The following is a 23426-nucleotide window of genomic DNA, read 5'->3' as shown; positions in this document are numbered from 1 at the left end:
CTCAGGAAGTTGCAGCCTGAGATCACCACGGCAGATGAATTTAGTCGGTCCCATTTTTCCCATTCTAATTTTCCCCAGTCACTTCTACAGCAGGGTGTACAAATTAAAAGTCTTAATAAAGTCCACTAAGATTTGGAAAGCATTCAGTCCATCTGGAGGTGGCCTAGAGTGATGAAACATACATGCTGTTCTTATGGCCGATTGCTATTTGACCAGACATACCATTAGCCATTGGCTTATAAGAGACTTTGGGATGGAAGGCAGGAAGACCATTATTTTTTTCTTTAAAATGCCTTTTTTTTCTGTTTTTAAAAGTCTCGGCTCAACTTTCTCACTCCAAGAGAACTGACATATGGGCCGATACAGTAAAGGTCGCGGGAGAGCGGGCGAGTACCCGCGATTTAGTATCGGCCCACATGCAAATGAGGGCCCGCAGTAAAAAAAAGTGCTAGGGACACAAGCGCATCCCTAGCGCCTCTTTTTTGACAGGAGCGGCGGCTGTCAGCAAGTTTGACAGCAGTCGCTCAATTTTGTCGGCGTCGGTTCTCAAACCCACTGACAGCCATGGGTTCAGAAACCGGACGCCGGCAAAATTGAGCATCAGGTTTTCAACCCGCGAGCAGTGGGCCGATTTTACATTTTTTTAAAATTATTTTTAACTTTTGAGACCTCCGACTTAATATCGCCATGATATTAAGTTGGAGGGTGTACAGAAATGCAGTTTTTACTGCTTTTCTGTGCACTTTCCTGGTTCCGGCAGAAATTAGCGCCTACCTTTGGGTAGGCGCTAATTTCTGAAAGTAAAATGTGGGGCTTGGCTGCACATTTTACTTACTGAATCGCGCGGGAATAACTAATAGGGCCATCAACATGCATTTGCATGTTGCGGGCGCTATTAGTTTCGGGGGGCGTTGGACGCGCGTTTTCGACACGCTATTACCCCTTACTGAATACTGTATCGGCCTGATAGGAAGCAAAGACAGCCAAATGTGGCATTCTAGGATGATGTTACCTGTGGAGAGCAGGAGAACTGCTTGTTGTTTTATGTTCTTTTTAAAAATCTGCCCTTTCTGGGTATTTCATGGCCTTTCTGAATGAGAAGTGTTTTAGCTGCATACATTTTTGAATACAGACCTCAATGCCTTCTCATCAGCACCTAAACATTATCTGCCCTGCATCAACCTTCTCACACCAGAACAGGCAATCCACTGCCCTATAATACAATCTAGAGCTTACAAGATAACCTTGCAAAAGAAAATGATGACAAAAGGATAAACAATAGAATAGAGAATTATTTAGAAGATATGCTTAAGCAAATGGTGATAGAAATGAACTCAGCTTCCACAGGTAGCAAGTGTTAGGTGTCTCCCACTTAGCAAAAGAGGGTCTGTGGTTCAATCTGCCTTTTTATATGTTCACATTACTGTGTGACTGAGAATTAGAAATGTTCTTTGTTATAGTGCTCAGTAACCTGTGGCATTGGATTGATGCAGCGCTCAGTTCAGTGCTTGACAAATGACGACCAGCCCAGTAACCTGTGCCTCCTGGCTTTCAAACCGGAAGAGCAGAAAACATGCCGCAACACTCACGACTGTAAGTTGAAATAGTGGTTTTTATATCCATTTATCATCTTCCACAGAAGCTCCGTTTTTAAGAGAAAGCAGGACAAACAGTTTCAGCCATTGGCTGAGTTGTTCACATGCCCCACCCGCTTCTGCTGTTATTTATTTATTTTTTTTAATTGCACAGTAAGTTTCTAAATTCAAACAGGCATATCCACTAATAAAATTGTGCACTTATCCAACAGTAAGTGTGGAAATGGCCCAAGTGTACAACTCTGCCAGTTGCTGGAGCATTTGTTTTGCTCCCTTTTGAAAATAGTGCCCAGGACATCCCACGATATTTTCACTATGACTTAGTCCTGCAGAAAAGGAGTGGAGCACATTGGCAGATAGTGGAGAGCAGGGTTTCCCAACTCTGTCCTAGGCACCCCACAGCCAACTGAGTTTTCAGAATATGCGTGAGATAAATTAGCATATACTGGGTTTCCAGTGCATGCAAATTTATCCTAGGCATATTCATTATGGATACCCCGATAACCCATTTGGCTATGAGGTCCCCAAGATAGGGTTGGGAAGCTCTGGTGTACAGGGAAGCTTTGCGTAAAGTCATAAAGAAACCACGAGTCCAGCCGCATTTTTCAGCTTCTATGTCAAAGTACTCCAAGAGTGCCTTAGGATGGAAGTGTTTCACCAGTTCTTTGTGGTTTGGAGCCAGATAGTTTCCCCCTTCCCCCAACTCCCCCAGCTATAACTCTTTTGGGAAGAGGTGAAGGGTGTCAGCTTCTATTGCCTCCCACCCTGCTTCGTACACAAGAACTAAATTCACTAGAAAATTGCAAAACAATTTAAAAATAGAGGAGAAATCAGGTCCATGTAGCCCTCATTTCAAGCATGACATTTGCTAAAATCAAAAACCAAAGAGTTCTCCACATATGTTTTTTGTTTTTTTTTTTGTGAATTTTAGGTGACTTACCAAAAACCTGCAAGGATGCTAAACAATTGAAAGGTGTCACTGAAGATGGTGAATATAATCTTATAATTAAAGGAACGATATTAAAGGTGCATTTCAGCATATTTGTAATTATTTACATTTTGAAAATCGGTAGATACTTTTGAAGTTGCCTCTCTCTCTCTTGAAGCTCCTGATTCCTAATTTTAGGCTCATACAATTGACTTATAAAAGTGTCTCACACTATGTTCTCACCTGGTTTTCACAGATATATTGTTCCGGGATGCACTCTGAGAGCCCAAAGGAATATGTGACCCTTGTAAATAATGAGGCTGAAAATTTCTCAGAAGTATTTGGTCACAGGTAAAGACATTTTCAGTGTTTTTTTATACTTAAAACCAAATTTGTTGAACAAATTCTCTTAATGTTTTTTTCTTATGAAGAAATGAAAACCCTTTAGGTCCATCTGAAAAGATATCCTGGAACACCTGAGATGATTTTGAGTGCATATAAACCCCAAAATTGGCCAGTGAAAGGTTTCAGTTGGTGTTGGGTGACCTTCCCTTAACCAGACCCAATCTAAGGGGATCAATTACTACTCTGCAGTATTTTTCTGAAAAGGGGAAAAATACTATGAGCTGTGGAAAAATACTACAGGAGATTCCAAGGCTGTGGTTCTGCGTACTGCAGTTTTGGAAACCATGCAATGTTTTCCCTGCAGAAAAATTCAGTGAGAAAATATATCATGGGGAAATGTCTAAAAAATTGCACAAAGGTGGCTCCCATCACCCAGGAGCACAGTCTAGGGGGCAGTCTGGGCCCCAGGAGAACGCCAGGGCCCCACTAAACCACCAGGTATGCCCTAGTGGGTCAAGGGTTTGTGTTGGTGGGAGGCTTCTCCTGAGAGGGGTCATTTTTTGAAAAGGAGGAGAGGTTGGGTTGGAGTGGTGGGGTATCACCACTACTTTTTTTTACTTGCAGGCCACCTCTAATGCAGCAGGGTGAGGTGAATGGGGTTCCCTAAAGACCCCCAAGAGGGGGTTTACACATTAGTGAAGAGGGGCTTTAAGGCCGTCATGGACCTTTAAGAACCATCTCAGAGGCATCAGGATGTGAGTTAGCGTCCCGTTGACTCTAGGAAAAGTTAGCTATAACTACTGAGTTCTAGCAAACTTTTCAGAAAATAATGCGGCTTGTGTTTTTTGAGACAAACCACGTTATTTTATTTCTATAAAATTAGTTTATTAATGAGATGCTTTGCATGCATTTGCAAAGCAGCTAATTTAAATTCCTGCATTATTCGGTGAAAAATGTTGGGCAATATTGCCATAATAGGCAATTATTGCACAATAAACGCCTAGCTCAACTTAGTAAATGACCCCCTAAATTTGGTTCTTCACAGTTTTTGCCTGCAAGATACTTCAACTTTAAACCGGTTCAAATCTGACTGATTCACCTAGTTTGAAATTACACAAATATTTATAGAATACATATAGTTAGAATATTTGAAGATACTTTGAATAACTTGGTAAATAAATGCAAATCTGGTATTATTTATAGATTTATGATAATCCAAGTGTTTGAACAATAGTGTGATTCTTGAATGAGAATCAGGAAATCTGTGCATATGGAGAATCATGTTGAGTTGATAATGATTTTGCTGTGTCCAAATAAGAAGGGAATACACTTGGATTTATCCAGATCAATTTGCGGCCTTCTCCAGTTGAACTATAATTATCCAAAAAAAAAGTACACATGCATTCGCACACACTCTTCCCAGTCTGAATGGGTTTTGCCCACCCAGACTCTAAACTACCTGTGTGACTCAAGATTTCTATCTGGCTATCATCCAAGATAGTTTTAGGAATTTGAGAATTCAAGACTTGGGAGACATTATGAAATTGTTTTGCCTAAATTACGGTCCCACTCTTCAGAAGATCAAAGAATACCTTAGTAGATGGGATGCCTTACCTATATCTCTTTTGAATAGGATAAATCTTATAAAAGTGGTTGTCCTGCCAAAACTTCTTTATTTATTTCAGCATATTCCCTGTACTGTCCCACATAAATGTTTTGTTGATTTATGTGGTTATATGTCATCCTTTATCTGGAATAAAAACGTTCCTTGTATTAGCATGGCCTCTTTACAGTTACCCAAGGACTATGGGGGCTTAGAGCTGCCTAACTTCCTTCTTTATTACTTGGTGTCTTCCCTACTTAGTTTGCGAGGCTGGATGGGGGTGACTTTGGCTCAGGATTGGAGTGTTTTAGAGGGGTGTCAAACTTCTGGACATAACTTCTACACTTTTATGATTTCCGTTTGGTTCTTCAATCAATCTTACTCACTAAAATCGATTACTGTAACTCTTTGTTGCTCGGACTCCCTGCTGTTACTATAAAGCCACTACAGATGTTACAGAACTCAGCTGCCAGGATTTTGACAAATACAAAAAAGAGGGATCTCATCACTCCAATCCTGTACCACCTCCACTGGCTCCCCATTAAATATAGAATTATATACAAAGTACTAACCATCATACACAAAAACTTACATAATCTTGCCCCACTCGATCTCACGTTCCAGATTCGCCCTAAATACTCCACCAGACCTTTGAGAAGAGCTTACCTTAATACCCTCTTCGTCCCTCAAGCTAAAACATCTCTAAGAAAAAGGGCCTTTTCTACCGCTGGTCCCTCTAACTGGAACACTCTCCCTCCTGACCTCCGACAGGAGATTTGCCCTATCTCCTTTAAGAAAAAACTTAAAACTTGGTTATTCAAGCTTGCCTTTCCAGAACCATCTTTTTAGCTTAAAGCCTTCTCTACATATCTTACTACACTTCTCTGTTTATTTCTCTCCCTTATATGTTTTGATCTGTTATTAATCTTAGTCTTTTTCATTTATTCTGGTTCCCTCTGAAGAGACCCTTTAGTCACTCTTTCGACTTTCCCTTTTATTTTATTTTTTGATTTATTTTTATTTTATTTTTTATTTTATTTATTTTATGTTATTATTATTTCATTATATCTCATTCCATTTATGTCTTCTGCTTTTCCCCACTCCTTTTTTATACTTACCTGCTCCCTAACTAAGCCTAGTACAAGAACAACAAATTTTGTATTATACATTTACTGGACTTTTATCACTTATGACCTTCATTACTATGTAATCCAATCCAATTCTTATTTACCTTGATTACTATGTAATTTAAATTGTATATTTAGTTTTTCTTCTCATTGACTATTACTTAAAGTTGCTTAAATGTTCATTGTTCCATGTAAGGCCGTCTGGCAAGTTTTTGTTATTTGTAAACCGGTTTGATTTGCATCTAATGTAGGAAGATCGGTATAAAAAAACAAAAAATAAATAAATAAATAAATAACTTGGCAGCTTTGTGGTTTTATCCACCCGGATCCAATAGTTTTAATAAGATTTGTAGGTCACCCAATCCCAGCACATTCTTTTAGATTTGGAGACAAGCTGGAGGGTACTGGATACAAATTTTTCTTCCATGGCTCTCTGACTTACTAATATTCATTTTTCTCCTTTTCCCCGACATGTAAACATGGTGCCAAGAGGGTCTAATTTTTGGGTCAAATCTGGAAATGGCCATCTTTTAGCTCTTTTGAGCATATTAAGGAAAGGTTTTGCATATTTACCCACTCTCACTATTTGTACTTACAGCTTAGGAGGTTGATTTGTATGTTTATCAAGGCCAATAACTGTCTCCATAAAAGGAACTTATTGGAAAGCCTTCTGACACAAGTGCAATCAATGCGTAAGGGTATAACTAAAACATATAGTTTCTTAATCTCTAGTGAAGATGGTGAATACTGATGCTCGCTTAATTGACCACGGGGATCATGACCTTTAGCTAGACATTCTTGTTCATGACTGGCAATATATATGGGGGGTGATTGCAAAGATTTCTATCTGCAACAAAAGTCAGAAATTGTTTAAATTACTTCACAAGACCTATAGATACCCAGTATATTTTTTTTAAATTTAGTGCCTCCAGTCCATTGTGCTGGAGAATTTGCAGGGGCCTTGGGTACTTATTTTCGTATGTGGTGGGAATGTGCAGAAGTTGCTCTTTTTGTCAGGAAAATATATGGGAAAATTAAGGATATTACTGAGTCCTCATTTGATTTGTCACTGCAAATAGGGGAGACATTCAGGTGGATAAGAATCATGATAGTTTCTTCTGGAAAACCTTTCCACAAATGTCTCGTTGGCTAAATACTCTGAGTGAAATAGCTCTGATGAATAACCTACATGCATAAAGACAAAACTGACTTGTATGACTCAATCTGGGGTCCATACTAGAAATGGGGAAGAGCCCTTCCCTGGCTTGTTTTCTCCTCTTTCTCTCCTTTTGCCTTGATATGTTTATGTTCCTTTTCTATTTGTTCTTGTTTGTACTGTAACAATGATACGGCATTCTGGTATTTTGTGGACTATACTTTGCTTCCATTACCGTTTTATACACATGGATTGTTTCTTTATGTGTTTCATTAATCTGAACTGTGTGCCATTGACCCTGTTAAGCAACAAGCATTTGTCTTCTTAAGCATATTTAAGGGTGTTTAAGGTCTAAGCTGTTCAATAAGGTTGGCCAATGTGGGTGTAAATCCACCATAAACCTGCTTAAGCAGCCAGATATCATTAAGCCCTCGGTAAGTGAGATCCTTTTTGCTTCAGTTGCTGCAATCCTTTCCTGGTTTTCTTTTTGGCCTAGGTTACATAACCCCACTGAATGTCCACACAATGGGAGCAGGCAGGAGGACTGCCAGTGCAGGAAAGATTACACAGCAGCTGGCTTTTCCACCTTCAGCAAAGTAAGGCTGGACCTGAGCACTATGCACATAATAAGTGAGTAAAACCAGGGATTTGCCATTCAAAACTGCTTTTCACTTACTAAGCGATGTATGGATGGAAGGAGCACCGTCGCTCCACTGTCAGCACTCAGAGGCATGAGGGCTTACATACGCATGGAGACTGCACAGTGCTTTTCCTGACCATGATAAGACACTGTAGTATGACAATGCTCCAACCGTCTGAATAATGTTGAGGAGACCAATATTCAGCGCTACTTAGCCAAATAAGTAGGGACCTGTCCATCAAAGTGGCAGCTGCTGAATATCCGGCTACGTTCAGCGTTCACCACTTAGCTGGAATAGCCTCTTATCAGGCTAGCTAGATAGCTGGATAAGTCAGGGGCGGGCAGTGAATATAACGGGTCAGCACTACTTATCCGGCTAATTTAGCTGGATAAGTGCCGGCATTCAAACTTATCTGGTTAACTGGTAGACCTACCATACAGAAGGTCTAACTCAACCAGATAAAACTTACCTGGCTAAGTAGCGACGAATACAGACATGTTCAGCAGCGTAGCCGTGCTGTTGAATATCCCATGTAAGTTAGCCAGATAAGTCTTATCCAGCTAATGTACATAAACATTCAGTTTGGAATATTGACCTCATAGTGCCCACGTAAGCCACACTGTGGTCTCACAGTGCTGTTGTAACAGACATCATTTTTGTTGATTTCCTTTGGATGGTATCCTTTACCTATCAGCAGGACTGGCTTTTTAGGGCTGTGTGACTTGTGTGATTTCAGGGACTTGGTGGGGCTTTGAAACAGAGGAAGGGGATTACCCCCACCTCCCCCAGTCGCCTCCCCAGCCATGCAGAATGATCTTCCTGGTGCTTATACAGGGTGCCACCAGTGTTCAAAGCAGCCCTGCAGTGGATTTACTGGCAGTTGATGCCTCATGCAGAGGAGTTCAAAGTAAAGTAACCAACCCATCCAGAAGTTACTAGATTTTAGGGACAGATGATAATGTTTTAAAGAAACTGACAAGCAGCAGATATGAAGGCTGTAAACAATTAAGTCTGTAAAACAAAATTTCTAGGGAATTAGGACTCAATATTCCAGCCAATCAGATTGCTTGGAATCAAATTGACCATCCTTGCTTAAGGTTAGGGCTTCTGATTTTAGGTGTTTATACATTGTAAATTTAGGTGTTTATTTTCCAGCTTATTATGGGTTCTTTGGGGGGAGGTACCAAAAATTGTTGTTTGCATGGTGCAGGTCCTGCTGTTGAGTAACTTTTCCGGTTGACACAAATATATACATTTGAGTAGCTGAGGAGTCATTAGCAAGGAAAAAGGCACAAAAACAAAGCAAAGAATCCAGGAGGTAGGCAAAGGAGGGGTGAGAAAGTCTGAGGGGATTTTTTATCTAATAAACACCTTTTATGGCATTGGGGTGTTTTATTGGTTAAACCTAAAATTAGAAGCCCTATGGTTGATCGCTAATAAACCATTCTTGGATACCACTGAACTTCAGCCACAAGGGCAGTAAGCTTAGACAAGAACAGTTCTTCAGCTATTTTTTGTAAATGTAAGGATACCACATATTAAAGAATAAATCAGGGTTTTTTAGGTCTTTATAAATGAGAATTATTTTTCTGTCTTCCCTATTAATGAGAATTATTTCAAATTGCCATAGCTTGAGTGGGATTTGTTATGCATGAGGGGTATTTTTAGAAAATTGGACTCAACACAGAATGTCAAAGGCAATGTATTGTTTAGTAACCTAATTATAACAATCTCCAGGCACAGAAATGAGAAGGAAGGGCTAAGTAGGTTTATTGCATTACTTTTATCATAGTGTTTTCCTCTTTAGGCTTCTTAGTTACAATAAAGTACTGAAATGGTTGAAATTATATTGCTATGCATTTTTCTAAGTAACGATTTTATATCCACTAATAAAAATAAAGCTTATATTATCACGGCAAGCCATTAACAGAAGATATAAAAATTTAGCAAGCAGAGTCTTTGGGTCATGTTAATTGATTATCAGTTTAAAATATCTAGGAATGCACAAATCATTTGGCATTTATTATTGGCTTTGTCTAGCACTAAACTAGTGACTTTAATGTCAAACATTTCTGTATTTCTAAAACAATCTCTACAAAACTGAAGGTTCTTTTTAGTTCCTTTATTACAATTAATGAATTAAACAGCTTGGAGAAGACACAACTGAGAAGGGTATATGATATAGGTTTATGAAATTTTAAGTATGGTGGAATAGGTAAATAGGGAATGGTTATTTCCCTTTCAGACAGTACTAAGACTAGGAGATGTTCCATGAAACTAACAAGTAGCAGAAAGTATTTTTCACTCAATGTACAATTAAGCTGTGGAATTTGTTGCCAGAGATGCAATCCAGATATAGCTAGGTTTAAAAGGGGTTTGGACAAGTTCCTAGCGAAAGAGTCCATAAACCATTATTGTTAGCTAGGTGGATTCAATGAAATCCACCACTTATGCCTGGGAGTAAGCAGTAAGTAATTTGATCTACTCTTTCAGATCTGCTGGGAACTTCCTAATGATCCAGATTGGCCATTGACTGGGCTCGATGGATCTTTGGTCTAGCCCAATATGGCACGTATTAGGTTCTTAACTTGTTATAGAGAAAGCCAGAAACTAAAGGCTTTTTTCATACTTGATTTTTGTATAACAGTGGGAGCATAAACAGCATTTTCCATTTAACAGCAAACCAGAAGATAGTCAGAACTTAACATGAAACAGGAATCATCCCACTATTGAAAAGTTTACATTAAACTTAAATTAAAAGAGCAGGCAAAAGGATATAAACAATAATACTAAATTATCCAATAGCCAAAGGGCATATTTCACTAGAAAGAAAAAAGGTTTGGTGGGGGAGATCTTCCTCCTTCCCTCCTACATGCACACACATTGTTTTAAGAAATATTGCTACTAGGAACTAGAAAAGTAAGTAACAGGAGCCAAATTTCAGAAAACAATTGAGACCTGTCAACTGTTTCAGCTATCATCTTTTCTCTGTGTCACATAATACCCACACATTATCCCTAATACCCACCAAGGTTTAAAACCTTGCCACTTGAGGGTCCCAGTAAGGCCGGTACAGGCCTCGCCTGCAAACATGCCTCTTTCCTGGCAACCTCTCACCTGCCAACTGGGTTTCTGCTTGCCTCTGGGCAAGTACCCCACAAGCTATTCCCTGGGACACTGCTACCACACACCAGCATGAGGTTATAGAGTGCCCAGCAAGTCATTCACAGGCGATTTACTAAAAATACTGGGATTCTATAGCGTCACTAATCAGCTGCAAACACAGTGGAATTAATTTCAAAGGAGTTACAAGTATAAAAGTAGCATATATCGTAAGAATTTTCAAAGGCCCAATTAATCACGATTTTTGAAAATTCTGCCCTATAGAGTGAATTTTCAAAGGAGTTACATGCTTAAAAGTAGCAATTTTCAAAAGTCCATTCACATGCATAAAACCTTTTGAAAATTATCTCCAGTGCTAATAAACTAAATAGTCTATTATTAAAAAGGCCTTATATTGAACAGAAAACCCCTAAAAATTACAATACAACATTCAGGGGAAAGAAAAAGGAATTTTCACTGAACCTTTTTGCCACAAAATAAGAATTCTTTGCAGGCAAAAAACTATTGAAAGATCCAATCTTTATTCTTCTCAGTACAGAAGGAAACAAGTGGCCCTCAAGGGAATGTCTTCTATCGAAGTTCAAGGAAAGTAGATATATTCGGACTTACTACAAATTAAATATTCATTCCCCCTTCTTCCTTGGTCTTCCTTTTAAATTTAGATAAATAATAAATTTCAGAAATAGCCATCTTCCTATCTGGAGGATAGATCAAACTTTCATGAATATATTTATTAAACATTTCCAGTGGGGAAAGTAATCTAGTCTTAGGAATGTTAAGAAATCTTAACTTCCATTAACTCTGGACATTCTCTAATGCCTCCAAAGGATTATCCAGTGAAAGACTGTCTTTGATAAAGGAAGTTCCAGTTGCCTGAAGTGAGGAGACCTGGGGAGTAAGAGTAGACACTGTAGCCAAAACGGGAAGAGATCTGAATCTCACAAACTTCCAATTTAGCATTGACTCTCCTATACATTTAGAAAATTGTTGAACTGAGGTAGATAACGTCATATCCATCTTGACCATGGCTTTCCACACATCCATCAGTGTTACCTGAGATGGTTCTGAAGTTTTCCCAACAAAGTGGAAAGGAATTTTGTAATACCCCCTTCCTCTTGAATAAAGGTAGGGTCAGAAGATGCAACAATTAGATCAATTTATGGAACCTCAGTGGGCTTAATGAAGTGACCTAAAGGTTGTGGTGGTGGTAGACTCTGGCCCACGCTCAGGGAGGCCCCAGAACTAACCAAGATATCTCCACTCGCACCCATCATGGGCTGTTGTACCAGATGTCTCATGTGGTCATCCATAGGCCCATAAACTGATGTTGAACTTGGGGAAGAGGTCCAAGGCTTATTCTTCCTTTTCTTGCCCATATGATCAGTACTGGAATTTCTCAAAAGTTTTTCATAAAGGGCATGACTTTGGCAGCGTGCAGCAGCAGCACGCTGTTGAAAGGATTTTAATATAGGCACTGGTCGCAGCAAATTGACGTCATTAGGAGACCAAGAAGGGCAAAGCAAGATGGGATATCAGCTCCTCCATGGCCCAGTGCTACTGGCTAGGAATGTGCAGAGGGATGCCATACGTTGCATTCGGGATTCGTATTCGTCAGGGGGGGCATTACATTGCATTCGGCAAGGGGGGCCCCCGATACATACCTGCGTTAATTCTTATTCGTTTCCCGGCTAAATTTGAATTAAGTACAAACCCCCACCCTCCTGACCTCCCCAAGACTTACCAAAACTCTCTCGTGGTCCAGCGGGGGGTCCGGGAGCCATCTCCTGCGCTCACACCCTCGGATGCCGGTATTCAAAATGGCACCGATAGCCTTTGACCTACTATGTCACGGGGCTACCGGTGCCATTGGTCAGCCCCTGTCACATGGTAGGAACAATGGATGGCCGGCACCATCTTGTGCTCCTACCATGTGACAGGGGCTGACCAATGGCACCAGTAGCCCCTGTGACATAGTAAGGGCAAAGGCTATCGGCGCCATTTTGATTACTGGCAGCCGACGGCCTGAGTGCAGGAGATCGCTCCCGGACCCCCGCTGGACCACCAGGGACTTTTGGCAAGTCTTGGGGGACCCTCTTGACCCCCACAAGACTTGCCAAAAGTCCAGCGGGGGTCCGGGAGCAACCTCCTGCACTCCAGCTGTCGGATGCCAGTATTCAAAATGGCGCCAATCGCCTTTGCCCTTACTATGTCATGGGGGCTACCAGTGCCATTGGTCAGCCGGCAGCGAAGGTGTGAGTGCAGGGGATGGCTCCCGGATCCCCCGCTGGACCACCAGGGAGTTTTTGTAAGTCTTGGGGGGGTCAGGAAGGTGGGGGGTTTGTTTAAATTGGGTCCTTTAGGCGGCCGAATAATTTGGCGGATTCGGCGGATTCATGGGGAATTGCGATACGTTTCGCTTCCCCACGAATACAACGAATGGAGCCCTATACGTTGCAGATGAGAATACGTTAGAAACGAATGCACACCGCCACTACTAGCTACCTCTCCTGCAGTAGACGGTGGTAGGTCTCGATGAGTACCCTCAATGAACACCGCTAGAAGGATCTTAATATTGGCACTGGTCCCAGCAAAATGATGTCAGCAGGAGACCCAAGGAGGGCAAAGCATGATGGGATAGCAGCTCCTCTATTGCCCGATGTTATTAGCTATCTATCCTGCTGTAGATGGAGGTAGGTCTCGGTGAGCACTCCCTACATGTGTACACGCATTATTTATACACATTTACCATAAGTCAGCTTTTACATGCATAAGTTAGAGGATTCTATAACATGCACATGGCAATGAATTTACCATTTTTACCAGTTCACCCAGTTCAGTTGCAGGTCATCAAGACCTTCCTGGCTATTCAGCCTGAAGGCCCCCCCCCCCCCCCCAATTGCTCCCAGACTTTCTATCCAGTCCTTTTTTTTTAACTTTTTGAGTTGTTTACAGTCAGTTTCACCTGATAATGAGCAGGAGTAAATGTACACATATAAAAGACTTATGTACATCATTTTGGCAAGTTTTAAAACAGCAATGTACACGCGTGTTGGCCTCTCCCTGGAATGCTCCTGCCCCACCTCTTTTTCATAATCACATTTTTACTTGTGTTCCCTGATTTACACATTGATATTGCCATTTTTCAAATAGCATATATTCGCGTGTGTGCCATTTTATGTGCACACATGTGCTCTTTTTAGCATGCACATCTTTTGAAAATCTTCCTCTGTATTTTTCTGAGTCAGATCTGAGGGTCCTGAGTAACATTTTGCTGGCAGCACTCAGATGTATATCCCAGCTGAAACAGTTCTAAAAACTGACACAGCACCAGCTATCATTCTGCCTCTGTTCACAGTGGGATGTCAGCAGCTCATCTTGCCTCAGGGTTTAACCCTATCACTCTGCCACATCTCACAGTATGATGTTGGCAGCTGTGATGTCAGCAGCTTGTTCTGGCTCGGGGTGGGGGGGGGGCGCGGGGGGAAATAATCCTGTCACTCTGCCTCCTATTACAAGGTGATGTCAACAGGTCATTCTGGCTCAGGGATTAATCCTGATAAATGGAACTGACAGGATTAATACTGTTATGCTGCCATCTACAGTCTAATTTAAAAATAATTAGGGAAGAAACAATTTCTTACAGTAAAAGGAGTTTTACATGATAGACAATAACATTAAGAGTTAAAATTCCTGTTTTGGCACATCTTGCAAAAAATATCCCAACCAGTCATAGGAGAATCAAATTGTTTCCATCGTGTTGCAGTCACACATTTAGCAGTCACCAGTAGATGGTCCACCATTTAACATATTTAGATTTACATTTTTTAATGGGTAAACCCAGTAAAACCATCTCAGGTTACCAGGGGACATCTACTGAAGTAATCCCCTTCAGAGTATTGCGGTGAATTTTCCAAGCACTTGCATGCATAAAATTTGTATATATGAGGTGAATTTTAAAAGCTGGGCAAATTCCAAAATCGGGAGATGTGTACTCATGTAGGACATACGTATGTCCACCTGATTTTAAAAGCTGTCCCTATGCGAATATCTCACTTTGAACGAAAAACATAGCAACATAGAAACGACGGCAGAAAAAGACCAATCGGCCCATCCAGTCTGCCCAGCAAGCTCCCACACTTATTTTCCCATACTTATCTGTTTCACTGACCACCAAGTTCAGGGCCCTTGTTGGTAACTGTTTGATTCAAATTTCCTGTCACCTAGGCATTCTGGGGCAGGGCCAAGAGATGTGCGCACATGTACCTACACATCTGGGCGCGCACCCAGGTCCAGTGCCACACAAGTTTACTTCTGCTATGGAGGAGGTGTAAGTTAAAAAAATATATATATATAGGTATCCCTGAGGGGTTTAAGGGGTCTGGGGCAATTGGAGGGAGTGCAGGCTAAAGAACCAGGGGGGTTTCGATGAAGCTGTAGTCTGGGTGAACTGGTGGACAAATTGGTGAAAATGGTCATGGCGTGGACGCCACCTGTTATAAAATTTCCCCACTTGTGTGGCTCAAACCTGACTTTATGCGGTTATGCGTGCCTACTTGCAAAACAGGTGCACACATATTCATGCCTAGGCTATTTTCTAAGATAGTATCTTAGAAAATTGCTGCGTCTCTGGACATGCACCAACACACACATTGACATGTGTGCCCACGTGCCCATTTGAAAGTTATCATCCCTGTGCATAAGTAGCCTATATTCCTGTAATCACTATTTTATAAACATCAAAAGTATGCGTGTACTGTACTTTTTGCATGCACATATATACATGAAAAAAGGGATGGTTTAGGCGTTTTCCAGAGTGGAGCCAGCAGTTATCTGGGTAAGCTGATATTTTATAAGACATTTATGCACGTACAGTTGGCAACTTACTTGCATAATTTTATACCTACTAAGTATCTTGCATAATTAATATCAGACTTAGTTATTGTGTACTATGGATGGGCCGAACCTTTTGGGCCAATAACGAAGGCCGAACCTTTTGGTTCGGCCTTCGTTATTGGCGTGCCGCGGGAAATTTCGTTTTCCTGCGGTTTGGGCCGATTTTTTTGACTGCCCCGAATTTCGGGATTAGTGCGCACTAACCCCAAAAAATGAATTTTCCCGAAATTTCAGGAAAATCCGCTTCATTTTTCGGGGTGGCCGAACCAGGACGAATGCACATCCCTAGTCACAAGTACCAGCCAGGATCCCAAACGATAGATAAATCACATGCTGCTAATGCACAGGGATAGATAGGGGCTTTTGTCATGTCAATCTGGTTAATAATTTATAGACATTCTCCTCCAAGAACTTGTCCAAACCTTTTTTAAACCCGACTATGCTAGTTGCCTTTACCACATCCTCCAGTAATGAATTGTTTTAAAATATGCCAGTACTTGTGTTTTAAAGTATACTGACTTCCACGCATAAATCAGGCTTTACACAAGCAAGTTCTACTTATTTTAGTGTGTAAAATATATTAGGTGAATTCTAAAAGCCCGATGGGTGCCAAAGCCGAAGATACGTGCAGAAGTCAGGCCAGCTGCGTACTGCACGGAATTAAAAAGGCGCCCGCGTACCCACGTATATCCCCGTATGCACACACACATTTTTTTCTGAAAAAGGGGTGGGGCATGGGTGATCCAGAATTTAAATACTTACGCGCACAATTGTGGACCAGGGTCCCTACCGCATACTTCTGATATAGATGACATGTAAGTCCTCAAACAAAAAAAAATTGTCTAGTCATCTGGGTTTTAAGGGTAAGGGCTAATAGGGTAAAAGGGAGGCTAATTAACTAGGAGGGTTAGGAAGTCCTATCCTTTATCTGGGCAAACTGGGAATGAACTGAGGAAACTGGTAATTGCGTCAGCTCGCATGTCTAGTAAAATCCCCCCATTTGTGCAGTAGAGGCAGCAATTGCGCACACATGTGCAAATCCATATAAAACTGTGTGCATATGTACATGCGTACAACCTATTTTATACCATGTGTGCATATGTTATAAAATGGCCACATCCTTTGGCATGAGCCGGCATACCCACGTACATGTGCGCTTGCGCATCACTATCAAAGTTTTCCTCTGTGCGCGTATGTTTTTAAAATCAACAGAAAAATTCTGCACATTCAGGGGCAGATTTTCAAAGGGTTACGTATGTAACCCCTGAAAAGCTGCCCCTGTGCGCTGAGCCTATCTTGCATAGGCTCGGCGGCGTGCGCAAGCCCCGGGACGCACGTATGTCCCAGGGCTTTCAAAAATGGGCAGGCTGGGGGCATGGCGGTGGTTCGGGGGCAGGAGCGGGGCTGGGGGCGTGGCAGCGGTTCGGGGGCGGGCCTGGGGTGGGACCGAATCCTCCGGCACAGCAGCCTGTGCCAGGGGATGGCAAACTGGTGCGCCAAGTTACGCCTGCCTCGGGCAGGCGTAACTTTTTCAACAAAGGTAAGGGGGGATTTAGTTAGGGCTGGTGAGTGGGTTAGGGAGGGGAAGGTTTGGGGGGCCGGAGAAAAAGTTCCCTCCAAGGCCAATCCAATTTTGGAGCGGCCTTGGAGGGAACAGGGAAAGGCATTGGGGCTCCCCTCGGGCTCGGGGCGTGCAAGGTGCACATGTGTGCACCCCCATGTGCGCGCCGACCCTGGATTTTATAACATGCACGCGGCAGCGCGCACATGTTATAAAATCTGGCGTAGATTTGTTTGCGCCGGGTTACGCGAACAAATTTACACCCACGCATAAGTTTAAAAATCTGGCCCTCAATGTATTGAAATATTCACATTGATTGCATTGCCTCTATTCACATGCATATGTTGCAGAGTAGACATACACATATGTTATAATGTGTGGGCATCTGATAAGCACAGGTTATAAAATACTATCATGAATATATGCAGCCATGCGAAGTTGGCTGAAAGTTATTGTGTAGAGGCTCCCAATACTTTTGAAGTTTTGGGCAGGACCACCATATATGAAGCGTGTTTATTTATTTATTTAAAATACTTAATCACGCCAGCCTTTCTCAGAGGCGTACTGGTGAAGCTTTTCAATTCTAGAGAGAATAAGATACCAATGGTACAACATTTTTAGCTGTTTTCTAACACATATGTGTGGAAATTGATATTTTCCCTACATTCATTTTTCTGGCATCTCACTAGAGTGGTGATATGGATGCATTTAAATCTTTATCCCCCCCTGCCTGGGTATATATATATATTGTACTCTTGTACTGCAGGAATTATTTTTTAAATCATAAAACATAGAAATCAAGCCATTCCTAAAACCTCATTTCAAATGTAATGATTCCAAGAATTAGCAGTTGAAATAATGAGTTTTTAACCTTATTTGTGCTCAGAAAATGGCAAATCTGCAAAGAAGCAAAGCAATGTGCTTTTAGATCAAACTCTTTTTTCAGATTTCCAAAACTAATTTATATACATCTTTAAATTGCTCTGGTCTTCTTAGACTGAGACATTCTCATCTTATAAAACCACTAAAAAGCATTCATTCCCACAGGGAAGGAGTTAAACCTCAAAGGCATGAGGTCAAAAAAATGTTTCCAGTTCTTTAATCTATCCCAGATTTACAGTGTTAAAGCAAGAAAAGGGTGTGTTCCATTCTTATCCATTCTATTTTTACAGGAAAACCACAGTAAAACCCCAATGGGAGTTTCACCCACTACAGATTGTTCAGATTTATATAGATGTGCAGCCCATATTGTTTGTTGATGTTATGCTATTGAAACCTACCTTAAATTTATTGTAATCCATTGGGTAAAAAAACAGAATATCAAATGTCAATAAGTTAGTTAATTAATTTGTACCCAAAGTTTAGCATCTGAAAAGCCATAAAGCCGTACTATTCTACAAGAGTCATAAACTGGCAAGCTATGCCGAATCAAATTATATTTGGGGCTCCTAAAATGCCCTCTTCATTTTGAGCAATAGTCTACTCAATACACTCAGGGGATGTTGCTTCCAAAAAAAAAAAATTTTTTACACACTTAATATTGTTTTGGGGATTTCAACAGGTAAAGTTTGAAATAGCAAAATCTCGGGAATATTTTCATTTTCATGCTATGGATCCTACCAAGCCATGAATATTAAAATGTTCCATCTATTAATATCAAGACTGACTGTTTATCAGTGGGTGAAAAACTGATATTGAATAACATTAACATTGACCTGAGAATATTAACCAACAGGTATTTGAAACTTTTAACCAATCTCCTCTGATACAATTGTTCGGCATGGATAACAACTAAAACATTCATAGTTTAATAGAACAAATAAACACAAACAGATAAAATCAAACAGCATTGAAAGAATCTTTTAGCTATCCTAAAATCCATTGTTGGTAAGCAGTATAGAAGTATTTTAAATAAATAAATACATAAAGGGGCAGATTTTAAAAGATTTACGCGCGTAGGGGGGGGTTACGTGCGCCGGGCCTATTTTCAAAAGACCCGGTGTCGCGTGTAAAGCCCTGGACGCGTGTGAGTCCCAGGGCTTGAAAAAAGGGGCGGGGCATGGGCGGGGTGGGGCGAGACGGGGGCATAGCCAGAGGTCTCCGCATGGCCGCTGTGCCGGGGAATCACGTGCCGGCAGTTGGCCAAGCTACGGGGGGGGGGGGGGGCTGGGGGGGGGGGACAGTAGGGTAAGGGAGGGAAAGGAGGGGGGAACGGGGAAAGCCAGCTGGTCTCCCCGAGGGCTTGGCACGCGCAACGTGCACTAGTGTGCACCCCCTTGCGCGCGCTGACCCCTGACTTTATAACATGCGCGTGGCTGCGCACGCATGTTATAAATCAGGCGTACATTTGTGCGCCAGGTAGCACGCACAAATGTATGCCACGCGCGTACCTTTTAAAATCTACCCCAAAATTTTTGTAATTAGCAGGAGGACCTTATCAGCAAATTAGGTTGCTTTATAGCTAAACGTCTATTTCTTCAACTGGGTCCTGACTGCTGACAAGAGAGCATAGAACATATTAAGACATACATCAGTGAAACATGTTTCAGCTTGCTCCTATACTAAGGAGTTGTTCTTTGCATTTGGGTATAGTCCTCAAGTGTGTCCTACATCGATAATGAACTGATTGGTGTCATAAATGTTCCGCCCTATCCCATCACACGACTGTGACACATAACTATACTCCCATGGTCATTGGACCATGGGAGTATAAAAAAAAAAAAAAAAGTTAAATTGTCACTTATAAAGGAGCTCTAATGATTTATTAACATTTTGTCCTTAGGCATCTTGTAAAATATTGCCATTTTGCGAAGGTAACCTCTACGGGTGTACAAAAAGTGAATTTTTCAATGTAAAAATATTTTCACAAATATTTGATAAGATTAGCATATTTGCCAAAATATTTGGAAAATATTTCCATGAAAATGTACAGATTGCTGACCTTTGCTTTTTTGTAACTTGTTGGTTTTCAGCAAAACTAAAATTGGTGAAAAAAATGGGTGAGGAGAAAGTTTGTGAAAACCAGTGAAAAGCTGTAAAATTAGCTATTTTTACAGGCCATGATGGTTTTGTGCAAGAAATATTCTGAATAAAGTCTAAAGTGAAAAAAGTTTCTACAGAATTTTTTTTTTTTACATTGTAGAAAACTTTTGTAATTATTGTTTTGTTTTTTTAACCGCAAAACTTCTCCCAGTTTCTAGTCACTCTTGTGAAGGGGGAAGGGATTGTCTCAAAAGGATTTTTCTACAGGCTAAAACACATTTTTACAGAATCATTTGGGTACTGCAAAATAACTTTTCTCATAGTAGATCCCAAAAAGTTCACACTTCTTTTTGTTGGTTTTGTGTCGCTGTTGTTCACCATTGTATTTTAGATGAGAAGGGCTTGATTCAGCAATCAAGGAGGGAGCATGTTCAGTTAGTCCATTCATTTAATAATTTCCCAAATGCTTTTGGCAGCTACCGATTTGAAATTTGCACGGACACAAGATGGACGACCAGTTCCTTTTGCCACTGCAGGCGACTGCTACAGTGCAGCTAAATGTCCTCAGGTATGCTAATTACACCTCTCAAAACTGTTGGGAATCAATGATTGATTGGTTGATTGACTAAAGATATTTTTACATGTTCAGAGAAAAATTAGTCAGTACCGAGAGACTTGCTCACAGAATAGTATTTGGAACAGGAAAGAACATTCCAGAGCCGAGGATTATGAATAGAGAATGGGAAGGACAGACTTTAGGAGTAACATAAGGAATCATTTCTTCTTGGAAAGGATGGTGGATACATGGAGCATCCTCTTCTTAGTGGTGGGGATGGAGGCAAAATCAATAATGGAATTTAAGGAAGCACGGGACAAAGAAGAAATTTGTGGGAAAGTGAGGGTGAGGACAGAGATCAATAGAAAGCAAGGTGAGAAACTAGCAAGCAGTCAGTGTTCCCTCTAAAGGTGATACTTGCTGATACTTCTCTCCCCGCCAGGTGCATTTCAGCCATCCTATGGTAGGCCAGCAGCTCCTACAGAATACAGGTGCTCTGTGCGGTTTAAATCACGGAATGGTTGGAGCAAGCCTGATGGAGAGAAAGTTTGTGGCGGTCTCCCATGTACCTTAAAGAAAACATTGTTTGCACTCATTATCTGCCTCCTTACTGCTCCTGTATGACAAAATCCAGCTATTGCTTTGCTTCTTGCTCTACAGCCATTACCACAGAAAGTAGTTCTCAAAATGAGTGTTGTTACTGGGGTATGCGTGTTAGGTGAGAAAAACATTCTCAAAACATAAATACTAAATATGAGTGCAAATCCCATATACTTGTCTTTTCTATAACTGAATCTAAATCATTAAGGCTCTCACATTTCCCAAGACAATGCACAAGAATGAGTTTAATAGCTTCAGTCTCATTGATGTAAACTATGAATGAGTTTTGATTATGACCGATAAGCCACTTCTCTCAAGTTCTTATTTCAGTCATCCGAAAAAAAATTCCTTTGCAGCCTGAGTTATCAGGAGAAACAATCAGCTACGGATAACAGATAGGATAACTTGCAGGACTGGATCAGAAAGCTTTCAAAGCTGTAATTTGCACAGAGCTAAACAGTTTTGATGCTGTGTAAAGTCAGCAGTCCCTTTTTCCATGTGAAATGAAAGAACTTAAAGTAGAGGCCTATAAACAAAGCAGCTGGCTAAACAGGATGCTTCTCAATGGAATAAAGTGAAGTTACTTACCTATAATAGTCATTCTTCAATGGACAGCAGGATGTCAGTTCTCACTTGTGGCTTACATCAGTCAATGGAGCCCAGCACAGAATTTTGATGTCAAAGCTTTTAAAGTTTTGAGCTTGCTGTACTGAGCATGTGCAGTCTTAGCCACCTTCCTACCTCCTAGGCAGGGCCCTTCAGTCCATGATAAAGCTAAGATTTGGAAAAAGAAACCATGTTCAAAGGGAGGTGGGAGGGTATTGTGAGGACTGACATCCTGCTGTCCATCAGAGAACCACTTACAGATAAGTAACATCAGTTTCTCTGAAGACAAGCAAGTTGGCAGTCCTTACACGTGGAGACTCCCAAGCTACAGGCTACCTCAAACAAAATGGAGAAATTAAACAGTGCCAAAGGCACTACTCTTTTGGGTGGTGATAGACAATCCTCATATAATCTCTGTCCCCCCGTCCCCCCCCCCCCCCCCGCAATCTGTCTCCCCCCCCCCCCCTTTTTTTTGAGGAAATCTGAGGGAATGGAGTTGGGTTCTACTCCTCAAAGAGACTCCGTAGGACAGACTGTTTAAAATTCAGTTTTGTGTCAGGAGCCCCTGCCAAAATAGGGGCACATTGTGAAAGTGTGGCAAGAATCCCACTTCGCCACTTTGAAACTGAAGAAGTCAGACTCCAACATAGTGAGCTTTGATGCCTCATATACCCAGGTCCTCCTGGGTGAGAGAAAGGCACAATTATCTAACAAATAGAGCTCTTGGCTGTAAATGTTGCAGGTTTTTGATGTCAAGAAGGAACTTGAGTAAACTATCCAGATGGAAGGCTGTGGATTACTAGTATCCAAAGAGTAACAGACTGCCTTTGCAGGCTTTTGTATGATATTAGCCAGTGACTAGCAACATGCATCAAAACAATGTACTTGGAAAAAAACTTCAAAGAAGGTGAGAGAGGCACCAGAGTCTGAGGTAAACCCTACCTGCCAAGTGACCAATAATAAAATCCTAACCTCCCAGGTAAGATATTATGTTAACAAGAGTAGTGAGCCACAAAACGAATTTCTAACCATTGGAAAGTTCTGTGCTGAGATCCCAATGGACACAAGGGAAGGCACAGTGGTGAGCTTCAACTGACATAGAAACATAGAAATGATGGCAGAAAAGGACCAAATGGCCAATCCAGTCTGCCCAGCAAGCTTAAGGTAGTAACTGTCACTCCATGCCGGTATCCCCAAGCCTTATGATACCCATCAGACAGTGTTGCTTATGACGCCCACCCAATATAAAGCACATGTCAGGTAATCTTTTAACAGACTTATCTACCACATGGTGGAATAAACATCAATTTCACCCAAATGAAAGTGAAACGCATTGGTTAACCAACCAAAATGTGAAAATGCAGAAGGTATTTTGAACAGATTTCTGGCAAAACAGGGAAAAGATTTGTGGACTTTTAGTCGAAGTCATATTTTAAGATCGTTTCTTATCACACCATGGCTTCCACCCTGAAATCCTTTCTGAATGCCAGAGAGGTAGAAGATATATTGGTAGATAGGCTCCAGGGGATAAAGAAGCAGCCCTAAGCTGTATACATATTGTAAACTGAGTGATCAAATAAAATGTAATAAATATTCCAGACTCCAGTCTAGGGTAAGAATATCCTGAGGCAGAATCCCAGGAACTTCTCTGTTAACAATGGAAACAATAATGCAATAATGTGGAAACCTGGACTCCACCCCTGACCAGGG

The 23426-nt window shown here is 41.2% G+C and overlaps 1 protein-coding gene across 1 annotated transcript in view; it reads left to right on the top strand.

Moving 5' to 3' along the window:
* Window positions 1-23426, top strand: part of ADAMTS9 (ADAM metallopeptidase with thrombospondin type 1 motif 9) — a 366656-nt gene that overhangs the window by 299562 nt on the left and 43668 nt on the right. The window contains 5 exon segments of the mRNA XM_029601029.1: window positions 1461-1593; window positions 2527-2621; window positions 2780-2874; window positions 7251-7384; window positions 20431-20522. Of these exon segments, the coding sequence (XP_029456889.1) occupies window positions 1461-1593; window positions 2527-2621; window positions 2780-2874; window positions 7251-7384; window positions 20431-20522 (549 nt within the window).

The sequence above is a fragment of the Rhinatrema bivittatum genome, chromosome 4, assembly GCF_901001135.1.
Source record: "Rhinatrema bivittatum chromosome 4, aRhiBiv1.1, whole genome shotgun sequence".
Lineage (NCBI taxonomy): Eukaryota > Metazoa > Chordata > Amphibia > Gymnophiona > Rhinatrematidae > Rhinatrema > Rhinatrema bivittatum.
The sequence above is the reverse complement of the archived record's forward strand: the minus strand, read 5'-3'. Positions and strand labels throughout refer to the sequence as shown.